The following is a 19,731-nucleotide window of genomic DNA, read 5'->3' as shown; positions in this document are numbered from 1 at the left end:
GGAGCGCCTGGTAAACCCTGAAAGAAATAACATTTACAGTGTTAATTTGTTGTTAAGGCAATTGGAATTGGTGTTAAAAAAAAAAAACATCTTTCTCACCTTAAAGTATTTCTAGTCATTTTACTTGATATCCAATAACTTTTATCCAATAACACTCTTTTTATTAAATAGTGCTTTTATCCAAAAACAGATCAAGCTTAAATTATTTCTATTTACAACATAACAGATAAGGACTATTATTCCTACTTCATAACTTGGCAAAAAGAGCATGGAAAAGTGAGGACTTGCGGCTTTTTCTGGCTTAGGCTGGAATACTGGGACCAAGAATCTATTTCTGAGACTGGAGGTAGAGAGTTTAATAGATACTTTTTGTATGCATTTCATCCCCTCCTCACTCCTGTGCAGCCACTCATAGCAAGTATGCTTGTACCAAGTTTTCTTTCAAACTTAAGAGCTCACTTCGTATGATAAATTTACTTCCAGTTCTGTTTTATATAGCTCCTTCACTATGTTCTCAAAGCAATTACTCCTATAGCATACTCTTTCAAAGAAGTTTCTATTTAGCTTTTGACAGCTGGCACAGTTTTCAAACTTACTGAGTTAATGTGCAAGGATTACCCTCTAAACGAGTCCACAAAGCACTACTGATTCCCTATAACTTCACCACAGGGTATACACGACAAAACTCACCCCCCACAGAAAGAAGTATGACTGTGATGCACTCCAGATGTTCTGAGCCAGCAGAATATCAAAAGGAGAGGATTGTTCATCTAAGGTATGTTAGACAAGCAGGTCAGCTCTTCCAGCTCACCCTGGGAATTGGTTTGGCCCTAGTCAATACCATGAGACCAGCTCTAATTGTGGGATCACACCATAATATCCACAGGGTCTCAGATATGAGAAACCCCAAAAGAATTGCATACTGGCCACAAACATTTTGTAAGACTGAGTTCCTCACTACAGTACCATGAAGAGATTTAGGCTTTAGTGCAAAAGTTTTGGATACACATAGCAGAACTTCCCCTTGCATTACACATAGAATCATAGAATGGTTTGGGTTGGAAGGGACCTTAAAGACCACCTAGTTCCAAACCCCCTGCCATGGGCGGGTCCGCCTCCCACTAAACCAGGTTGCTCAAAGACCCATCCAGCCTGGCCTTGAACACTTCCAGGGGTGGGGCCTCCCCAACTTCCCTGGGCAATCTGTTCCAGTTTACTCTTCCTGAGCCTTTTGCTTAGGTTTTCACTTAAATTACTCCATCATCAGCATCAAACTAATCTACATGCAGCCTTTCTGTGGTTTGAACTGAGCTAACTTTCAAAGGTAAAATACCAGATACTTACTGGTAGTCCCTGAAGCCCTGCATCGCCTGGAGCTCCGGGTTTTCCTGGTTCACCCTGAAAAATATTTTAAGTTGTAATTTATGCAAATCAAACAAAAGGGAAAAGTTTATTTCTGGAACACAGAGCTGGAGTACTTTGGGGTCTGTAGGACCGGAAAGTTCATTCAGTTACCTTAATAATGTGCATAAAGCCTTGGGGAGCAGCATAATAAAGAGTGACAAATAAGCGAACAAATCTAGGGCACTGCCAAAGCTCAGATATTTGCTAACTGTGCCTTACTTTTGCTCCAGGCATTCCAGGGATCCCTTCCCGGCCATCAACTCCCGGTAAGCCCTCAAAAGAAAAAAAGAAAAAAAAATTAATGTATTGTTGGAGAGATTTCACCCAATCACTCTGATATAAAAATTAGCATGACATGAAGCAAATCAAGAAATGAAATATACATACAGGCTCTCCTTTAGGTCCAGGAAGACCATTTATTCCTCTTGTACCTTGAGGGCCCTAAGAATAATAATAATTTTAGAAAATGAAAATAAACACATTGAAATGACAGATGCAAAGAATGTCAACACATACTCATTCAGATATGCATTACTTTGAGAGTACCAATTACGTTGTATGTTTATATGCTATAAGTAACCAATGTTTGCAAGTCAACATGAGTTGAAATTTGTCTGCGGCTCACCCTTTCTCCCTTCGGACCTGCCTCTCCCAGTGGACCTCTCTGCCCTTGATCCCCCTACAAGAAAAAAAAAAAAAAAAGATTATTTTAGCAATATAATCAGAAAAATCTTACTTGTATTATTAACTAAAACCTCCAGTAAATCAACAACAGCACAATTCACACTTGGTTAAAGCAGACATCTTAAACTCATACTATATTTTAAAATGCAGTTTCTTAAAACTGCAGCTGACAGCTACATTTGAAAAAACACAGCTCAAGCCATCATCTTAGGAACCCAGGGGTGACTAAGCAAAGGATGTTGCACCCACTTCTTCAACCCATAGAGTTACTGGCTATTCCAAGCATAAATTCCAGCTTGAGGGGGGGGGAGGGGCAAGAAGCGGGGAAGAACTAAAAAAAAAAAACCAACAAAAAAGCAAAGATTTCCATGTACAGGTTTTGTTCTAATGAATATTAGAACATTTTCCAGTTTAAAACCTGAAAATTCCAAGCCACTCTACTGCACAGTAGTACTCAGAATGAAGACGTAACAATAACATAATAAGGGGCTAAAATGTATTCATCCACCCCATAATTCCTCTGGGACAGTAAGACATTCTGGACTTGACAACACTGTCATATCATTCATTCATCTACGGAGAATCAATGGAATTAATCAGGGGCTTTTCTGATTCACAGCCACAAAGTGTCAGGACCTAGTATCTAACTGGGTAGACCCTGGGAAGTGTTTGGCTTACACACACTCTACTTACAGGTGCACCAGGAAGACCTTGTGGACCAGGCTCTCCATCAAGCCCACGAGCTCCCTACAAAACAAGCAGATAACACAAGACATTAAAATGAAGTGCTGAAACACTATCAACTTATGCTCCACCCTGGTTTACTGGGAGCTGCAAATTCTCCACAGCTGAGGCTGAAGGGTTTTTATAGCTCTAATTTAAAAAAAAAAAAAAAAACACGAAGGAATTTTGGCAAACCTTATTTTTTTAATCTATCTTGGTTTTTGGTAGAGTTATGAAAGCCATTTTTTTTAACTATGGAAAAACATCATTCAAAAAATGACACTCAGTTCATTCTCTAGGAAAAAAAAAAAGTCATATCAGACAGCGAGGAGGTAGACCTTTTCATGCTATTTCAGAAAATGTCTGTATCTTCCTTAACAATACTATATCCTTCACCACGTAATAGAATATCATCAAAATGTAAACAGAAATCATCAAGTGCAGTGCCGCTATTTTTATCACATATGTTTCAATGAAAGAATGCAGTTGCTACCTTGTAAGTAGTTTTAAATTGAGACCAAAAAAAATGTTTTCAAAAAGATTTACAGAGAATAAGGAACTCCTTTGTCAAACAGATGTAGTAAATATTTCAAATGGACAAAACAGCACAAAAATGTAGGCAAATAACTATGAAGAAATAGAAGATACAAAGAAGGCCAGAAAAGCAAAGAAAGGCAGTTATAGCTTAGAAATGTGCCTGAGAGGTTAGGAAGGATCCCTCACGAGAAGATTCATAATCAGGACAAATTTTATGCTGTTTCTGAACATAGATGATCACAGAATAAGACTTCCATTATCTCATTTCTGGAGAAGGAGACAATGGCATGATTCCTGCATTTTACTCCTTCCAGAAATGTGTGCCATATAAATTTAGCAAGAGCACAAGAATAGAAATGTAGCAGTGAGTTTTGAAATAACAGTTAGAAACACGATGACAAACAGCAGGAAAACTACCCAGCAAAGTTAGAGCCCACATAAACATGAATCCCACTGGCAGCAACTTAAGACAAAAAAGATGCAAAAGACAGAAAGAATGGAAAAAGAACAAACTCGTAATAAAAAATCCTGACAAAAACTGGGACAGCAGAAGCAAAAGGCTTCAGGAAGATGCAAGTCACAGGAGGGACTACTTAATAAATTTTAGCTTTAAATAAAATAAGCTATAGTTTATAACTGCTATAGCTTGCTATCTTGCTAGCTACATACTTGCACACATGCCAAACTACTATAAATCCAAGGATCAGAGGGAAAGGTGTAAAGAGTATGTGTCCTTCATTAATGAGGACCACGCTGCCTTTCTTCCTAACCAGAAACACAGTAGCTATGGAAATACAGCTGGCAGGAGAGAGAAAATGCAGGGGGAAAAAAGGAAAAATTTAAATAAGCTTTAAAAACATTCAGGGGTGTATATTTTTTTATCCAGGTCATTTTATGGAAAGAAAGGTTAATACTCACTTTGGTACCTTTAGGTCCCATTATACCAGTTATACCTCTGATACCTACGATGCCCTGAAAATGAAAAGTATATACAAATTATGCTTAAATCTTGCCATCAGAACTGTCCTAGTTTTCAGACAGAAGGCTCAGAGTTCTACATGCTTTCTTTATGCTAATTTTACTGTTTTCTTCATATAAAAGGAGAAATTCAGCTTCTTCTGTATTAGAATTCTTAATTTATATGGTAATTTGATATTTTATTAATTTAAGACTTTTTAAAAGAATAACAAAACTATCAGGTTGAATGCTACAACCACAAACATTCCTTAAGGGCTAAAAAAAATCACTAATTTCTCTTCTTGTTTACCACAGAGTTGAAGCATTCTCCCTGTGTGAAAGGAACATATGAAGCCCAGATTTGCAAAAGTGCTAAGTTGTCCTAAGTGGGGTACAGGACAGATGCAGGAGAAAGGTACCATTAGACTTCATAGAACTCTAGAGGTAGACAAGATTGGGCAAGGTTTTTGAGAATACAAGTGCTAAGTTTATATGCCCGCCACACCCGAGAGGCTGGACTGTGTAGACATCCAAGTGCAGCAGAATGTATCATAACTATCATCACTTCCCTTCAAAATACAGTCTCGTGGGAAATTTGGCTTCAATATTTTTCTCTTCCTGCGAGACTGAAACTACATGACATGTCTCCTCTCTGCAGAGAGACCAAACCCTCAGCCATAAGGTGTTCGTCCTGCAACAAGAATGCACTACAACTGTGCTAATGAAACAGCCACAGGTACTTCAAGGCATCATAGGCAAACCTACTTCTTGACCAGACTCTAGATGAGCAGCCCTTTTACTTGCTCCTAATGAAGTTAGTTGAACACTTGCACAGAACATTTAAAGCTGTGTCAGCCCAAAACGTGAGAAAAATCATGATAATGCAACAGTGACCACAACAGGCCAACAAGGGAGAGACGCACAGTCTAATCCTTGTCCCAAGATCAGAGATGGAAGTAGGCACACTGTGGTACCCACTACTTTCTAACAAAAGCAACACCTCTCCCAGAGGTGGCAACCTTATGCAAGTCTTCTTGTTAATGCATTACATAAAAGTGTTGGATTGCAGGTGCTGCTGTGGAGACTGGATTCCTAATCCCTTCTATGGATTTGAGCCTTACATTCATTTACGTAACAAACATACAAGAAACCACAAGAGTCTAGAGACTCTCTTTATCTGTGCCTCTAAAGCCTTGTCTATCCTCTTTTCCACAGGCTGTCTATCTGACATCATTTTCTGCATATAATGAATCCTACATTTTAGTAACAAACATTATTTTAAAGTTTGTTTGTAAGGTCATCAACTGGTGAAACAGTGAAGTGAAATGCAAAAAAAAAAAAACGGAAAGGAAAAATATCTCTAATTGGTTTTTAATTCTACTGTGTTATTTCACTGTGACTGAAGAACTTTACCAAACTGCATTAAATTAATTGGTCCCCACAGGCCCTTCAGACAGCAGAAGCTGCATCTTACGCAAAGACTTTCTCGGCGCCAGGGACACTTTTTTCAGCATCAAACATAAGAAGGATTACAGCCTTTCCTTTACTTAGTCTCTGTTCTTTCTTTATCTTTCTCTAGTCTTAATCTGGAGGTTTATATTGTCTCATGTTCATAGAGAATTCTGTAATTTAGGATTTGGATGCCATGTGCATCAAGGTAAGCTCCTGTATAATATCACATCTGGACACCAATGCATCAAAGAAATAGTTTCACACCTAGGAAAAAAAGCAGAAGACCGCATCAGAAAATTAACTACAGAAATTAAATGTGGTACGCCTATGCCTATTTCTCTTACTTTGAATGACCCCTTTACTCTGTTCCCTATTGTCTGTTGAGATGTGGTAATCACAAGAAGAGCTCCTCACAAGGAAACAAGCTCAGGAGGTATGTGCCAGAACAAAGAAGCCAAAAGAAGTGGAACAAGAAAATAATTCCAAAAATCATAGGTGTCATTGAAGGATGTTTCTTTGGCACGCAAAAAAGCAAAATCCTCAAGAAAAAAAAAAATTTAAAAAATCTGTTCTTCAGTGGCTGCTACTTCATCCTCAAGTCTTAGCTAAGCCTGAATGTCACAGTTAACCATGTTTTAAACAAACACTAGCTTTGCAAGGATGAAATCAGACTCATCAAAATTATGGAAAGGAAGGCCAATTAAAAAACAAAACAAAAGCAACCAAACAAAAAAACCCCACAACTATTTACACAATATAAGCACAACGCAAAATTTAGGACATGAAATACTTTTTAAAACAAGCCTTTCTACTGAACTATTTAGAGCTTTGTGCCAAGCAATAATGTAACTTTTTGGAGGGATTTAACTAATACTACTTTCACTCATAGACAATATGGCAGAATAAAGAGAAAGCTGTGTGGAGATTTTATAATAGCTTTTTTCTTACAATAATAATAAGGAAAAAAAAAGACACAATAAAGCAAATGGGTAACACTATTTAAGAGGAAATACTTTACTGGAGGGCCTTGAGCTCCCACTTCACCACTGGGTCCTTGGTCACCTTCTTCACCCTGGGAAAGCAAAAAGAATGCATCTGTAGCTAATCGATACCATGCATATTGCTCTCTCATCACAGGAGGTACATTTACTGCTTGCTGTTTTCTGTCACCATGTCCCACTTGAAGGAAATCCAAATGAAGTCACACTACTTCCTCCGAACATAGACAGATACTCATTTAGGTTCATCCCATTCAACTATTAGTCAAAAGGGTAATTTCAAAGCAACCCCAGTCAAGCCCCTATTTTATTAGATGATAACCTCTCTCATTCAATGATAGTGCACACTAATGGAACAACAGTACTTACTGTCGGTTTAATTTGGAAAAAGGGATTCTGGAGCATAAGACAACAGTTCAACATCCAGGAAAAAAGATAGGCAAGCTGTTTCTAATAAGTTAATATTCTTTTCAATATGCTTAGGAATAGAGAGCAGGGTTTAAAAAAAAAAAAAACAACACAACTTTTGTGTGATTTTTTTTCCTCCAGCATTGAAGCATGGATCAAGGCAGTGCAAATCTCAACTTTTCTTATAAATCTTTCAATACTAAACAAGGTTAATTCAAACAAAACACCTTAAAAGAGTTCACATTTCAGTCTTCAAGCTGTCATTCTTGGTCTCTTTACTATAGTTATGATCTTTCTTTACCTATGAACTTATACTGTGTCCTTTCCCTCTCAAATACAATTTTCCCCTCTCATTCTTCCGGTTACTTATCTGTGCCACAGAACAATTTACTTGGTAAAACCACAGAATTCTTCTGCTTTTAAATGTTTGAAAGTTTTCCAATTAATAAATTTTACTTCAATTTTTGTCATGAGTTCCATATTAATTAAATTGAATGATCACAATAAAAAGCAAGCAGAGGATGACTTCTGCATCATAATAACAGGTGAACGAAGAATAGAGTTATGCCTTTGGTTACTCTGGAGCATTATGATATGTAGTATCTCTTCATGCATTCTGGTAAAACAATTAATAGTTCTAACAAAATACAACACTGTTTTTTGAAGAAGAGACTAAACTACTATTAGCTTGCTAAAAACAACAGCAGTTTTCCTCCTAATTTTTCTTTTTACCTTATAACCTTGTTTTCCTGGTTCACCAGACTCTCCTTTTGAACCTTTCTGTCCCTAAAATAAATGTAAAAACAACAACAAAAAAAGTAATTAGAGATTATTCCAAATTAAAATACTGAGTTTTGCAAAACCGACACACAGCCCACAGAACTATATTGCTGTTCACTCTGCAATCTGCATTCACCACTGCTTTCTCACTTACCTAGTTAACACCACACGTTATGTACCATGTTCGAAAACACCTGCTTCTGGATCTAACAAGGCTGTCTTTCTAGGCAGGTTAGTATTTCTTCTTACATTATGCCATAACAATTTCCTCAGGGCAACAGTATTCACAGAAACCAGCAAAGAACACATTTAAAAAAAACAAAAAAAAAACTTAGATAAAATGAGACTCCAAAAGTCTTCATTTCAATTTAGTATGTTATAGGTCCCCCAGGAAGAGAGAAAGAAGAAAAAAGACTATGGATTTGGAAGAACATTTAGAGTTTCTGGCATCAGACTACAAATGGTCCAGAAAGCGAATGAAGCAATCCTTCACATACTCTAATCCTTTCAGGACCACACATAAATTTTACCCTGAAGATTAGAGCAGCAGTGAAAGATTTCAACCAGAGGTTATTTTGGCAGTCAAGAGCTGAAGTAACCGTAAGCATCTACACTGATGCAATGTTTTTTGAAATTAACAGTGAACTGCCCTTCAGTCAAGCCACCAATTACCCTCCTTAGTGCTTTGAGACAGTATCTCTGTAAGGAATGCTTTAACAAACAGATTTTCTTACCTTCATTCCCATTAAGCCAGCATGTCCTGGGCGGCCAGGTGGACAAGCATTGGGACACTGAAGAAGCATGCACATAATTAGTACCATATAGGTTGAATAAGGTTTCCTGAGATTATTTTTAAAAAAACGCGGACAACTATCTTACCAACGGGTCACCATCTTGCAGGCCAATTGTTCCCTAAATTAAATGAAATTAATCAAAGTCAGTAAAAGAGAAATAACCAGACCTCACTCATTAGGCAATACAGTCACTAGACAAAACAGAAAATACTACTATCTAAAGCAGGAATCAGAAATACAATCAACCAAAGGATCTCCAACATGAAAAGCACCTTAACTGTAGGCTTTTATTGTAGGATTGCAGGTACCTGCAAAATCCTGTCCTCTAACTTAGATCAACTTTTCTGAAAAACAAAGTATTGCTTTCATTTTTTAAACTACATAAAATGCATTTTCTATTACATATAGAGCAAATATATCCAAACCCCATTAATTTCCAACAAAATCCAAGACTATTTCTGTAATAAGGGTAACTTTTACTTTTCCAACTTACTACCATTCAGCAAAAAGTTTAGAAGTTTACAGGGAAAATAATCTTCCCACAACACAAGTGTTGGTAGATGAGTGAGATGTCTGGCAGTTAACGGAATTGCAAGAAACTAGAGATCAGTGTGTAACAAGATGAACTCAGTAGGGGGAATGCCATTCCTCATACTAAATCAAATACTTGATGGAAGTTAACGGAAGGCTTATGAGGCACAACAGGGAAAAATATGATTTCACAGCAGCAGCTGGATCCTTTAAAGCCCAGTGGGAGGGAACACACTGTTTCAGAGAGAAGCACAGGGGAGTTTAAGGAATAAGCTGGTCTCCTTTTATACAGGAGGATTTAAAAAAAATCTGTTTGGGTCCATAATATCATCAACTGGAGTGGGATTGTGGCACTTCAGAAATCTAAAAAGGACAAAATTGTCAATGAATAGAAGCAGTATATGACATTATTGAGAATTCATTTTTACTTGTTTCTTAAATACTCTTCTCCACTTTACCATTCACATTTTTTACAATGCCTCTGCCAATTCTCTGGCAACTTTCATGTAAACGAGAACCATGGCATAAATAAAGCATATGGTTTTAGAGTCTGTCCAACAGAGAAACAGTACAGCTTTTAAAAAGACGTTAGTATGACACATGGTCCCCAGCGGTTTGCATTTCACAGCACCCAGCCTCTGACACGTCTGCCAAACGCTCCATTTTATCTCTCTGGGAAGGTAAAGGGCCACAAGACAAAGGTATAACACACATCCCTCCTCCCAAGAGGCTCAAAGATAAACATTCCCCCAGAGAGGCAAAGCACTGGTGTAAGACTTTCTTCTATCCCTTACAAGTAGCAAGCCTGGGTGCAAGAAAGACACTAGAACCTAACCCACCTGGGAGCATATATTTCTGACTCATGAGCCAAATATTAAATTGTTCTCCTCCTAACAGAGAAAAGTCTACCTCTGCTGAGTTACCACCAGTGAGGCCCAACAAAGGCTATATTTACAGCAATGCTAGAATGCACAGGGAAGTTTAAAATCTGTAAAAGTTACAGTTTAAGACCATTTGCAGAAAGGGGAAGATGTCATGACAGAAGTCACACAGTTTGCATTTCAAACTATCTTTTATAACTATAAAGACTAGAAACTTGCTTTTTAAATGAAAGATAAAATGTTGATAGGATTAAATGAGTTGTATCTCAGGCTTTGAACACAACCCTTTAGATATTATGAATCAATATATTCTGCTGAAATCCTAAAGTCGGTATTCAGCTGTAGTACTCAGCTGTAGGACTTCAGTAGTTTGTTCAAGCAGCAAAAATACATAACTTGAGCATTAGCACACATTAAAGGCAATCACTTACCCGAGGACCTGGTGGCCCTGGTGGTCCCGGTGGCCCTCTTCTTCCTGGATCTCCCTAAAAAGGGTAAAGTAATTTTGTTGATTGGTAGTAATAATGAAAATGAGCACTTACATATTCATACTACACAACAACAGCAAGAAATGAAGTGGCTACAGAGCCTAAGCCCATGACATGGCAGCCATAGTAGAATGGGAAAACTGACTTTTTAGTAGAATGGGAGCCATGTCATAGCAGTCACAAAAAATAGCAGTCACAAAAAGTAATAGCAGTCACAAAAAGTAAATAATTTTCAGCTGCTTTAGAAAGCTGAAACATCCAACCACAGGATCGTCTATGTACTCCTCTATCTCATAACTGCTAATTAAGTTCTGAATTAAAAGAATACTAGTAACTGGCAAACATGTCCAAAGCCCAGAGAGGAAATAATCCCCTTTTACAGAGCCCAGGATGAATTTACCAAGTTAGAATCTTCTGTTTGTGGAGTTTTGATGTCCAGCGCTTTCAGAAGTAAAGACAACACAGAACCTCTGCAAATTATTTTTTCCTGAATGCTTTTAATTTAAATAATTTTAATATTCTGACAGGGACCACCTTTTAACTTAATTCTGCCATTTTGGTATTATGTTTGATATATTATTAAATCAAAAATGAAATTAACAAGACAAATATAGAAAAATTATTCACTAATTTTCACAATGCATAAGCTATAGAGACATAGGTTTAAAAACACTAAAAAGGAATATTTCTTTTCCACACAATGTATAATTACATTTTGGGTCTCATTATCACACTGTGTTGTAGAGGACCATGATAAAAATGTATTCAAGAAGGGACTGACTACATTAGCAGAGGATAGGCTCATATATAGCTTTTGAAAAAGGCAGCACAGATGCAATTTCTGATTCAGGCAGTCTCTGAACTGCCAACTGCCAGAATGTGGGACAGTATGACAGAAAAATGTCACTTTACGAACAGCCTGTACATTTCCAGGGTATCCATTACTGCCCTGGCTATAGACAAGGCAGTGAGCAAGATGGACCATTTGAAACAAATTGGCAGTTTTTAATATTTTTTTTTATATTCATGTATATGACTAAGCACAACACACAGGAAGAGGTATGCATTAAAAAGTAGGCTTCATTAAACAAAATTTTAATGCGATTTCAGATTTCAAGTAAAAATTAACAATTGGTTTCAATTTGCATGTCAGCGATAAAGCATGGAGTCAAAATATGACAGCGTGCTGAAACTGAGTGCACAGTTTAGCAGTAGGGTCAGTAGATAGAGTCACACTTAAAATGAGACTAAGAAGAAATACTGAATTCCCATGTTTGCCGATATGCAAATGGAAAACAGAAATAGCATGTGGACACATACCATAGCACATATGTGAGAATATAGCGGTAAAGCTGAAGTTCTGCATGTAATATTAGGTTTTACATTTCCTGTATTTCTGGCAGGTTTGCTTTTTTATTTTAGCTTTGCTTCAACAAGAGGAGGAGTACGGGAGACTGTATGAAACATTTAATTCTAATCCAAGGGGTGGCCCTGACTTTGTGATATTAATTGTTCCTTATTTCTGATGAGCTTCAAACACAATCTTTCCTCTACCAGTGATCACTGCAGAGAAAAAAAAAAAATACTTTCAAGTGCTGTTAGAACCCAAATAGTGCTTAGATGGCACAGTAATAATTCATTTTTTCTGTAAGTGCTTTCTAGCAATTGAATAAATCTACATTTTTAGCAAACATGGTAGTACTTACAGGTGGACCAGCACGGCCTACTTCCCCAGGAAGGCCTGCTGCACCAGCTGGACCCTGTAACAACCAAGTTAAAGAGTATTTTTAGACCATACAAAACCTCTCTCTATAACAAGTGTCTTAAGAAGTGAGATTGTGTAATTCTCTCAAAAAACAGACTATGCCTTCAAACACCAGTATTCTTGCCCCCTATACCATAGACCTAAGCAACCTCAGTAGTGACTGAAGAAATCATACATTATAGACACAGAACATCAGGATTAAAAATGTGTCTTTTTTCAATGAATTACTTTTTATTACAATGTAACAGCTTTATTGAATATTTAACCAGATTCATGAAACAGTATATTTATGAATATTAAAAATGATACTTACAGGTGGTCCAAGAAGCCCCTTGCCCTGTGAAATATGAAAAAAGGTCAGACATGTGGGGAGGGTTCCACACCTAGTCAAGCTGTTTGCCAAGAACAGAGCATTTGGGATTAAAAGGTACAAAAAAAAAATGACGTTTGATTCTGAAAAATCATTTTGAAAACTTGTTTAACTAATGTTAAATATCAATTTTATTATTAGGTAATCGATATCAGGAGAAAAACTAAATTATTGATTAAGTTGCCTTGCAGTAGCATTTATTTACACATATTTACGAACACATATACCTCAACAAAGGAATGAAGACCTTAAAGCCTTTGGGGTTAGCTAGTTATCAAGCATCATGACAAACACATCTATGCTATAATCACCTTGTTCTAAGAGTGCATTCAAAATGATAATAAAAGAGATTTAAATTTTTTTTTGTTTGTTTCCCCAAGGTCTAAATCCATTAAATTAGCACTTTTGGTAATCAGAAACACCAAACTGCTCCTGTTTACATTTTCCATCAGTATTGCCCTGGATCATTTCAATGAGAAGTGTACAACATACAAATGTGTTTCTGCCTGTTTGGCAATACACTTCCTCTAAGAAAACAGATCCCTCAGTCTTGCATTACTAAAGCAAATGGATAATTTCATGGAGAACAGTGTCAATGGTGTGTATGAAACACTGGCATACTGAATCACAAACATACTTAAATCTTCAGGAGATTTCATGTCATAAAGCATCTGGGCTGCGTGGAGTTTAAAAGCCACAGAAGATCATACCGGGATTGTATCTGCAAGATTGTCTTTAGAAAACTTGGTATAACACAGGGAAAATTTCAAGCATTTATCAGAGTCATTCCATTATAACCATTTAATACACAGCAAAAAGCAAACTTTTTCATCTTGCATAACCTACATAATTCCTTTGTTATTACTTAACGCTCCCTTGCTGCAATTCATTATATTATACATGTCTACATTTGACTATACAAATCAAACTTTCACTGCATCACACACCTGACATTATAATATCATCTCCCTCTGAAAGAAGGAAACTTGCAGGTTCCCATTGGAGTTATCCCCTTCCTAATCTGCCCCTAACAGTGGCAGGGAGAGTCAGTGATATGATACCAAAAGAAGCAGCTGCAGCTACTGTGTCTAGTCCACAAACAGGCCTAGGAGAAGCCAGTCCTCCACTCTGCCCCTTCCACTGCATCTCCTCACCCTCCTAATTAGGACTTCCAGAAGCAGGGCCTGTCCCCCAGCAGTCCATGCCTCCCCCTCGCCCAGTTACTCCATCCTTCTGGCCATGAACTCCCGCAAGCAGACCAAGTTGCGGAGCTGAGAGCTCCAGGGCAATGAGCCAGTAAGGACCTACATAGAGCAGCTTATGATCCCAACCAGCTGCCCATGTTCCTGCCTCTGCCTGTGTCCTAAAGAAGAAGCCTCTCCACGTAGCCTGGGACTGCGGCCTTACATCCCCAGATACCTGCTGCCCGTGTTGGAGGTGCTTATCCATTCCACAGAGCACAAGGAGTGCACGGTCATGGGCAGCGTAATCAACTGGTTCAGAGACACTCACCCTGTAGATCTGGTAAGTACCTCCACATCATCAATGCGGATGTGCCACCATCCACCACACAGAGTCACATACCAGTATTTCTATGTGCACCCTGTGCCAGAAGCTGTGCTTTAGTAGACCTTAAAATATTTCACATTTCTCTATCACTAAATACACACAATCCTACCCATGTCATTACTTCACGCTTGTAGTAAGAGCTTCTCGAAAAGTCTCGGAATCTGAGAATTAGAACCATCACACTCCAGCACTACCACTTCTATCCCTCTTTTTCCTTTTTTTTTTTTTTTAATCAGGTTTCATTCCATTTAATCTCACTAAAGGCAAGATGACCGGTGTTGGCCATTTTGAGAAAATTCCACTAACTGCTCTATTTCTTCAGCAGCTTAAAGCCATTCATCAAAAGGAAAGCCTGTATAAATGGAATTTTCCCATGAGATTTATTTTCAGCATTAATCTTTCCATATGGATTCAGCATGGATGGGTTAACAACCATGGAGCTACAAAACCAAACATTAGGCTTCTTCCTAAAATGTGAGGTCTAAGGATTAACCTTAACCTTAATAATTTCAAGGGTAATGACAGGAGGTGACTAAGTATATCCATCTTTTCTTTAGCTTTAAATAACTAAGAGTTCTCATTTCCTCATTATAAATATTCCTGCAGATTCAGCTTTAAATACAAGGTTCAGTTCCTTATTAAGCAGAGGCAGAACAACTCCAAAGACAATTCCTACTGGGGTTCACTGAAGCGTTATCACCTTAAGACTGAAAGTCTCAGGGCAAACAAAAAGATCACTAAACGTTTAACAATGGTCCAAAATCTCATCAAATTTATTGCTTTTACAGTATCAAAATATGGTCACAAAAGACCTGAATCAGGTAAGCGCTGCTCTGAATGGAATCTACCTTGACAAACTGGTCCAGTTTGCTGCTTTCCCATAATAACATCTCCACTTCTAAGTTGAGATTAACCCTCTTTATGTATATTTTATATACCCACTTTTTCTGAAGGCTCTTAAATTATGCATTCTCTCTCACATTAGTCTGTTAACGGTGAGGTAAAATCGTGTATATTTTCCCAAATCATTTTTCATCTCAGTTCACAGTTTAAAATACTACAGTATTTTAACCTACTATTTTAGTAATTCAGTTTTAGTTCCCCTTTTTTTCCCTCTCCCATAGTAGTTCTTTTCATGTACACTTTTTCCCATATCATCTGAGTAACATATCTGACAGAGCTGAGCTATCTCTTCATTCCAGCTACGCTTTTAAAAATGCAAATGGCTCAGAAATTATTTTCCCATCTACTTGACAGAAAAGAATTAAAATAAACAAACAAAAAAACTTCAAACCCTTAACAGAAAAATGTAGGGCTTTAGAGGTACCTAGAAGATACCTCAGTTCTGCTATTTTCTGTGACTAAATTTAGCTCATATATTGAGTCTACAGATTGACCAGCCACTAGAGAAGTATTACCTATTTTCCAGATTTTCAGGTAAGAAACAGCATCCATAGAAATTAAACGGAAAAGTCCACATAGAATGATTCATCTTAAGTTTGAACATGTCTATAATGTAACATCTTCAAGAATAACATTATAATCTTCTCTCTGGCCAAATATCAAAATTATTGTTTCATATAAATTTAATGAAAGTTAATGGGACGGTCACAAATACAAAGATACAGCCAAAGCTACTGAATTTCACATCAAGGAGTGCTATATCAGAATACAATGCCTCTTCTATTTAATTCCAATAATTTCTCCAAAAATAATCCAATTTTTAATCAAATTTTAATTATTTGCAGCCCTATCACAATTTCATGCCAATCACCTTTTTCCGTTACTCATTTTCCTTGAGGTTTTTCCTCAGGTTTCTACATGCCAAACATCATTCACTTCTTCAACCATGTAAAATTCCTAAAATTCACAATTATTTTCAGCCCCCAAAGAAGGATGTTAAATCCATCTGCATGCCAACTGGAACAGTACTCTTTGCATGTCCTTTCTCATATTTTTTGTTTTCATATGGAACAGCACAGAAAGTCCCATACAGCATTTACTTCAGTGATCCCATTTAAACACATGGCAAGGAGCTGAAACTGGAATAACTGTAGACTGATTTATGCAAATAAAACATGGGCTCGCCAGTCTCTACAGCATTTTCACGAATAGATGGAAAACAACGGTACGTGTCCAAAATTTGCAGCCACATCACACACACTCCTTCCTTTTCTACAGCATACAAACCATGCACATCCTTTCAGTAGTATCTCCACACTTTGATATAAAGACAAAAAGGTTCCTTATTGTAGTGCTGTAACACCTTATGAGCTCCTCAAACCCTCAGAAATAGTTTCTGGCTTTTCTTCACTACATTTAATGGTAAGAATCCTTCATATTGATACTGAAGTTCTAAAAAGCCTCTTCATATACCAAATGTATTACTTACTGGAAGTCCACGAGCACCTGGCAGTCCTGGCTCACCCTTTAAAAGACAAAAATTGAGTTTTGTAAACAACATACAGGAAGATGCTCTCACCTTTTGGAGAGTATCATTTACTGGATATATTCTGCAAGTATTCACTTCATTAATGCTATACTGGTTTCAGTGAGACTTGATAGAAAGGAAAGACTTTCTCAATATTAAAAAGATACCACCTCAGGCCTTTTTCCCCCCCAAAAAAAAATATTCAAACGTGCTGGTTACTCTGACTTCTGATGTGTATTTCATTTGTCTGATTACTGATTAAGTCAGGTTTCACTGCTCTGGTTTCCACTATATATTACTATGACATAATTGCAGTGCAAGATGGAAAGAGCCTCACTGTTTCTGAAGATGCTCAACCTTAATGCCATCAATGTAATGCCACCATTCTTTACTGCTGGCTGGGGGAATGGAAGTTGTTTTGTACTATGTGAAAAGGGCCCAATGGGTCTGTATTCTATAGATGTTTTAATATTGTAATAAAGGCTGCAGCATCTCCTTAATCCTGCTTTAAAAAAAAAAAATCCTATAATTTCATGCATAATTTTGTTCTTACCTTCTGTCCTTTTGGTCCTGTGGCTCCACGTGAGCCATCAGGTCCTGTAAATCCCTTTGGAAGTAATGTATATAATGTTAATGCAAAGGTTACAATGTTTTCTTAATCACAACAGAAAAAAATCTAAAACATAGAATAATAAAGCTATTAAATAAGTTACTGCAGCAGACTTAGAATTCACGTCTATTTATATGTACAGATACAACTGCCCAAGTTCAAAGTACTAGCTTCTGATGACAAACTGCAGTGCCTTTCAAAAATTACTCAGATCACAATTAAACTAAACACATGATCTCACATGATCTTATTTCGTCTCAATGGGAGACTGATGAATTTAGTTCATGGCTCAGACTTTCAATGTCAAATAAATCATACATTGACAAAAAAAAAAAAAATCAACACAGCTGCCAGGCTGGATTTGAGGTTAGTCTTTGAACCACACTTGTCTATCTGGTTAAAATTAAAAAAGCAATCGTTACATTATAACTACAAATTAATTTGGAGTTCTTTTGTTTTCTTTTCTTTCCAAAATTTTAACCATCTTATAAGGCTTAGAAATTTCCATATATCCATAAGAAAAGCCTTACTTTTACATTTGTCCAATACTTTTCTTTTTTTGGTACACTTCCAGCAATTCAGTGTTCACCCAAAGGGATGTTTTCTCTGATAATTTGCTTTCAAAAGCTTACATGATCATTACAGGCAATTACTGTACAGTATCTTTACTCAGTCTATTAAACCTGACACTGAAATGGTCTGTGAAAGAAAAATGAGATTTAAAAACTCAGAACTGCTTCACCAATTAAACATGGAAGAAGGTATTATAAATCTAAAAGCCCAATTAAAAGTTGAATGCACAGTGGGAGGACAATAAGGTCCCATGTTTTGTCTCCAAGTGAAAATAGAAAAGGCTCACCATTTCAGAACACAGTATTCTATAATACAGAATTACAGTTTCACTTGTCCACTAATATGAGGCAATATGCAAGCGAAACAAATACCAAAAGCTGAGCTGAGTTTAAAATGTCATTTCACCCAATTTGTTATCATGAATTCTGGAAAAGGTATCAAAACTATACCTTAAGTGAAAATTACAAGAGGCAATGATTTTTTAAAGATCTGCTTATGGGTTTTTGACGTATACAAATGGGTTGTGGACCTGTGTTGTTTCCAGGAAAAAATGAAGTAGTATGAGATGCTATTCATGGCAACCCCATTTTCTCTTACAGATTTAAAATTTGAACAGTTTAACTAAAGACTGTTTCAGCTCCATGTCCACTAAATCTCTTTTCAAAAGCAAATTAAAAATTAACGTCTAACAGTATTGCAACCTTCAATAAATACTAGGTTTTTACATTTATATAATTTGCAATATTGTCTAATATATGAGCTTGTTAAATTTGATCTTTCTTTTTGATTTTTTAAATTATGAAAGTATTCTACCACTTACGTAAATTAAACATAAGATTGCCTACCTCTTGGCATAAGATCTAAGCACTAATGTAACAATCTTGCTTCACAGCAAGAAATGCTTTCAAACACTGCTCTCGAGAGCAATTTGAAGAGTTTTCCAAAAAATATATGAAGGTGTTTTTATTGCCAGTAATTTATTCAAGAGACACAACTTAAGAGGCCATCAACGCTTGATGATGTTGAAACTTTATTGCTCTGTATTATTTTCCACAAAGAAAGGAAGATACATCACCAGGTACAGACTTCTGCAGTGGCTGAAGTCTGGGAGGTTGGTTTTTTTTAGAATCATAGAACAGTTTGGGTTGGAAGGGACCTTTAGGGGTCATCTAGTCCAAACCCCCCCTGCAACGAGAAGGGACATCTTCAACTAGATCAGGTTGCTCAGAGCCCCGTCCAACCTGACCTTGAATATTTCCAGGGATGACACATCTACCACCTCCCGGGCAACCTGTTCCAGTCTTTCACCACCCGCATTGTAAAAAATTTCTTCCTTATATCTAGTCTGAATCGTCCCTTTTTTAGTTTAGAGCCATTACCCCTTGTCCTATCACAACAGCCCCTGCTAAAAAGTTTGTCCTCATCTTTCTTCTAAGCTCCCGTTAAGTACTGAAAGGCCGCAACGAGGTCCCCCCAGATCCTTCTCTTCTCCAGGCTGAACAACCCCAACTCTCTCAGTCTGTCCTCACAGGAGAGGTGCTCCACCCCTCAGGCCATTTTTGTGGCCCTCCTCTGGACCCGCTCCAACAGTTCCATGTCTTCACAGTAATAACTGCGTTTTTAACAACACTTTGGTGTAACATCAGGCCGATAGGGCTGATCTGATATTTTTAACTTTTTTTTTTTCTTCTTCTTATTTTCCCCGGTTTTTAATGTAAGTATTGAAGCTGGAAAAGGACGTGAAGTCCTGATCCACAATCCTGCATAATCGCTCTC

At 37.2% G+C, this 19,731-nt stretch overlaps 1 protein-coding gene across 1 annotated transcript in view; it reads right to left on the bottom strand.

Moving 5' to 3' along the window:
- The window catches only part of COL9A1 (collagen, type IX, alpha 1), a 75,870-nt gene that overhangs the window by 33,805 nt on the left and 22,334 nt on the right, over positions 1 to 19,731 (bottom strand). The window contains exons 11-26 of the mRNA XM_009880522.1: positions 17,326 to 17,379; positions 16,734 to 16,769; positions 12,716 to 12,739; positions 12,344 to 12,397; positions 10,581 to 10,634; positions 8,823 to 8,855; positions 8,678 to 8,734; positions 7,896 to 7,949; positions 6,776 to 6,829; positions 4,267 to 4,320; positions 2,782 to 2,835; positions 2,030 to 2,083; positions 1,792 to 1,845; positions 1,624 to 1,677; positions 1,345 to 1,398; positions 6 to 17 (exon numbers count right to left, since the gene is read on the bottom strand). Coding sequence (XP_009878824.1) covers positions 6 to 17; positions 1,345 to 1,398; positions 1,624 to 1,677; positions 1,792 to 1,845; positions 2,030 to 2,083; positions 2,782 to 2,835; positions 4,267 to 4,320; positions 6,776 to 6,829; positions 7,896 to 7,949; positions 8,678 to 8,734; positions 8,823 to 8,855; positions 10,581 to 10,634; positions 12,344 to 12,397; positions 12,716 to 12,739; positions 16,734 to 16,769; positions 17,326 to 17,379 — 756 coding nt within the window. The remainder of the gene's footprint in view (positions 1 to 5; positions 18 to 1,344; positions 1,399 to 1,623; positions 1,678 to 1,791; positions 1,846 to 2,029; positions 2,084 to 2,781; positions 2,836 to 4,266; positions 4,321 to 6,775; positions 6,830 to 7,895; positions 7,950 to 8,677; positions 8,735 to 8,822; positions 8,856 to 10,580; positions 10,635 to 12,343; positions 12,398 to 12,715; positions 12,740 to 16,733; positions 16,770 to 17,325; positions 17,380 to 19,731) is intronic.

The sequence above is a fragment of the Charadrius vociferus genome, unplaced genomic scaffold (assembly GCF_000708025.1).
Source record: "Charadrius vociferus isolate BGI_N301 unplaced genomic scaffold, ASM70802v2 scaffold513, whole genome shotgun sequence".
In the NCBI taxonomy this organism is placed as follows: Eukaryota; Metazoa; Chordata; class Aves; order Charadriiformes; family Charadriidae; genus Charadrius; species Charadrius vociferus.
Note: the sequence above shows the minus strand (reverse complement) of the source record. Positions and strands in the feature narration are given on the sequence as shown.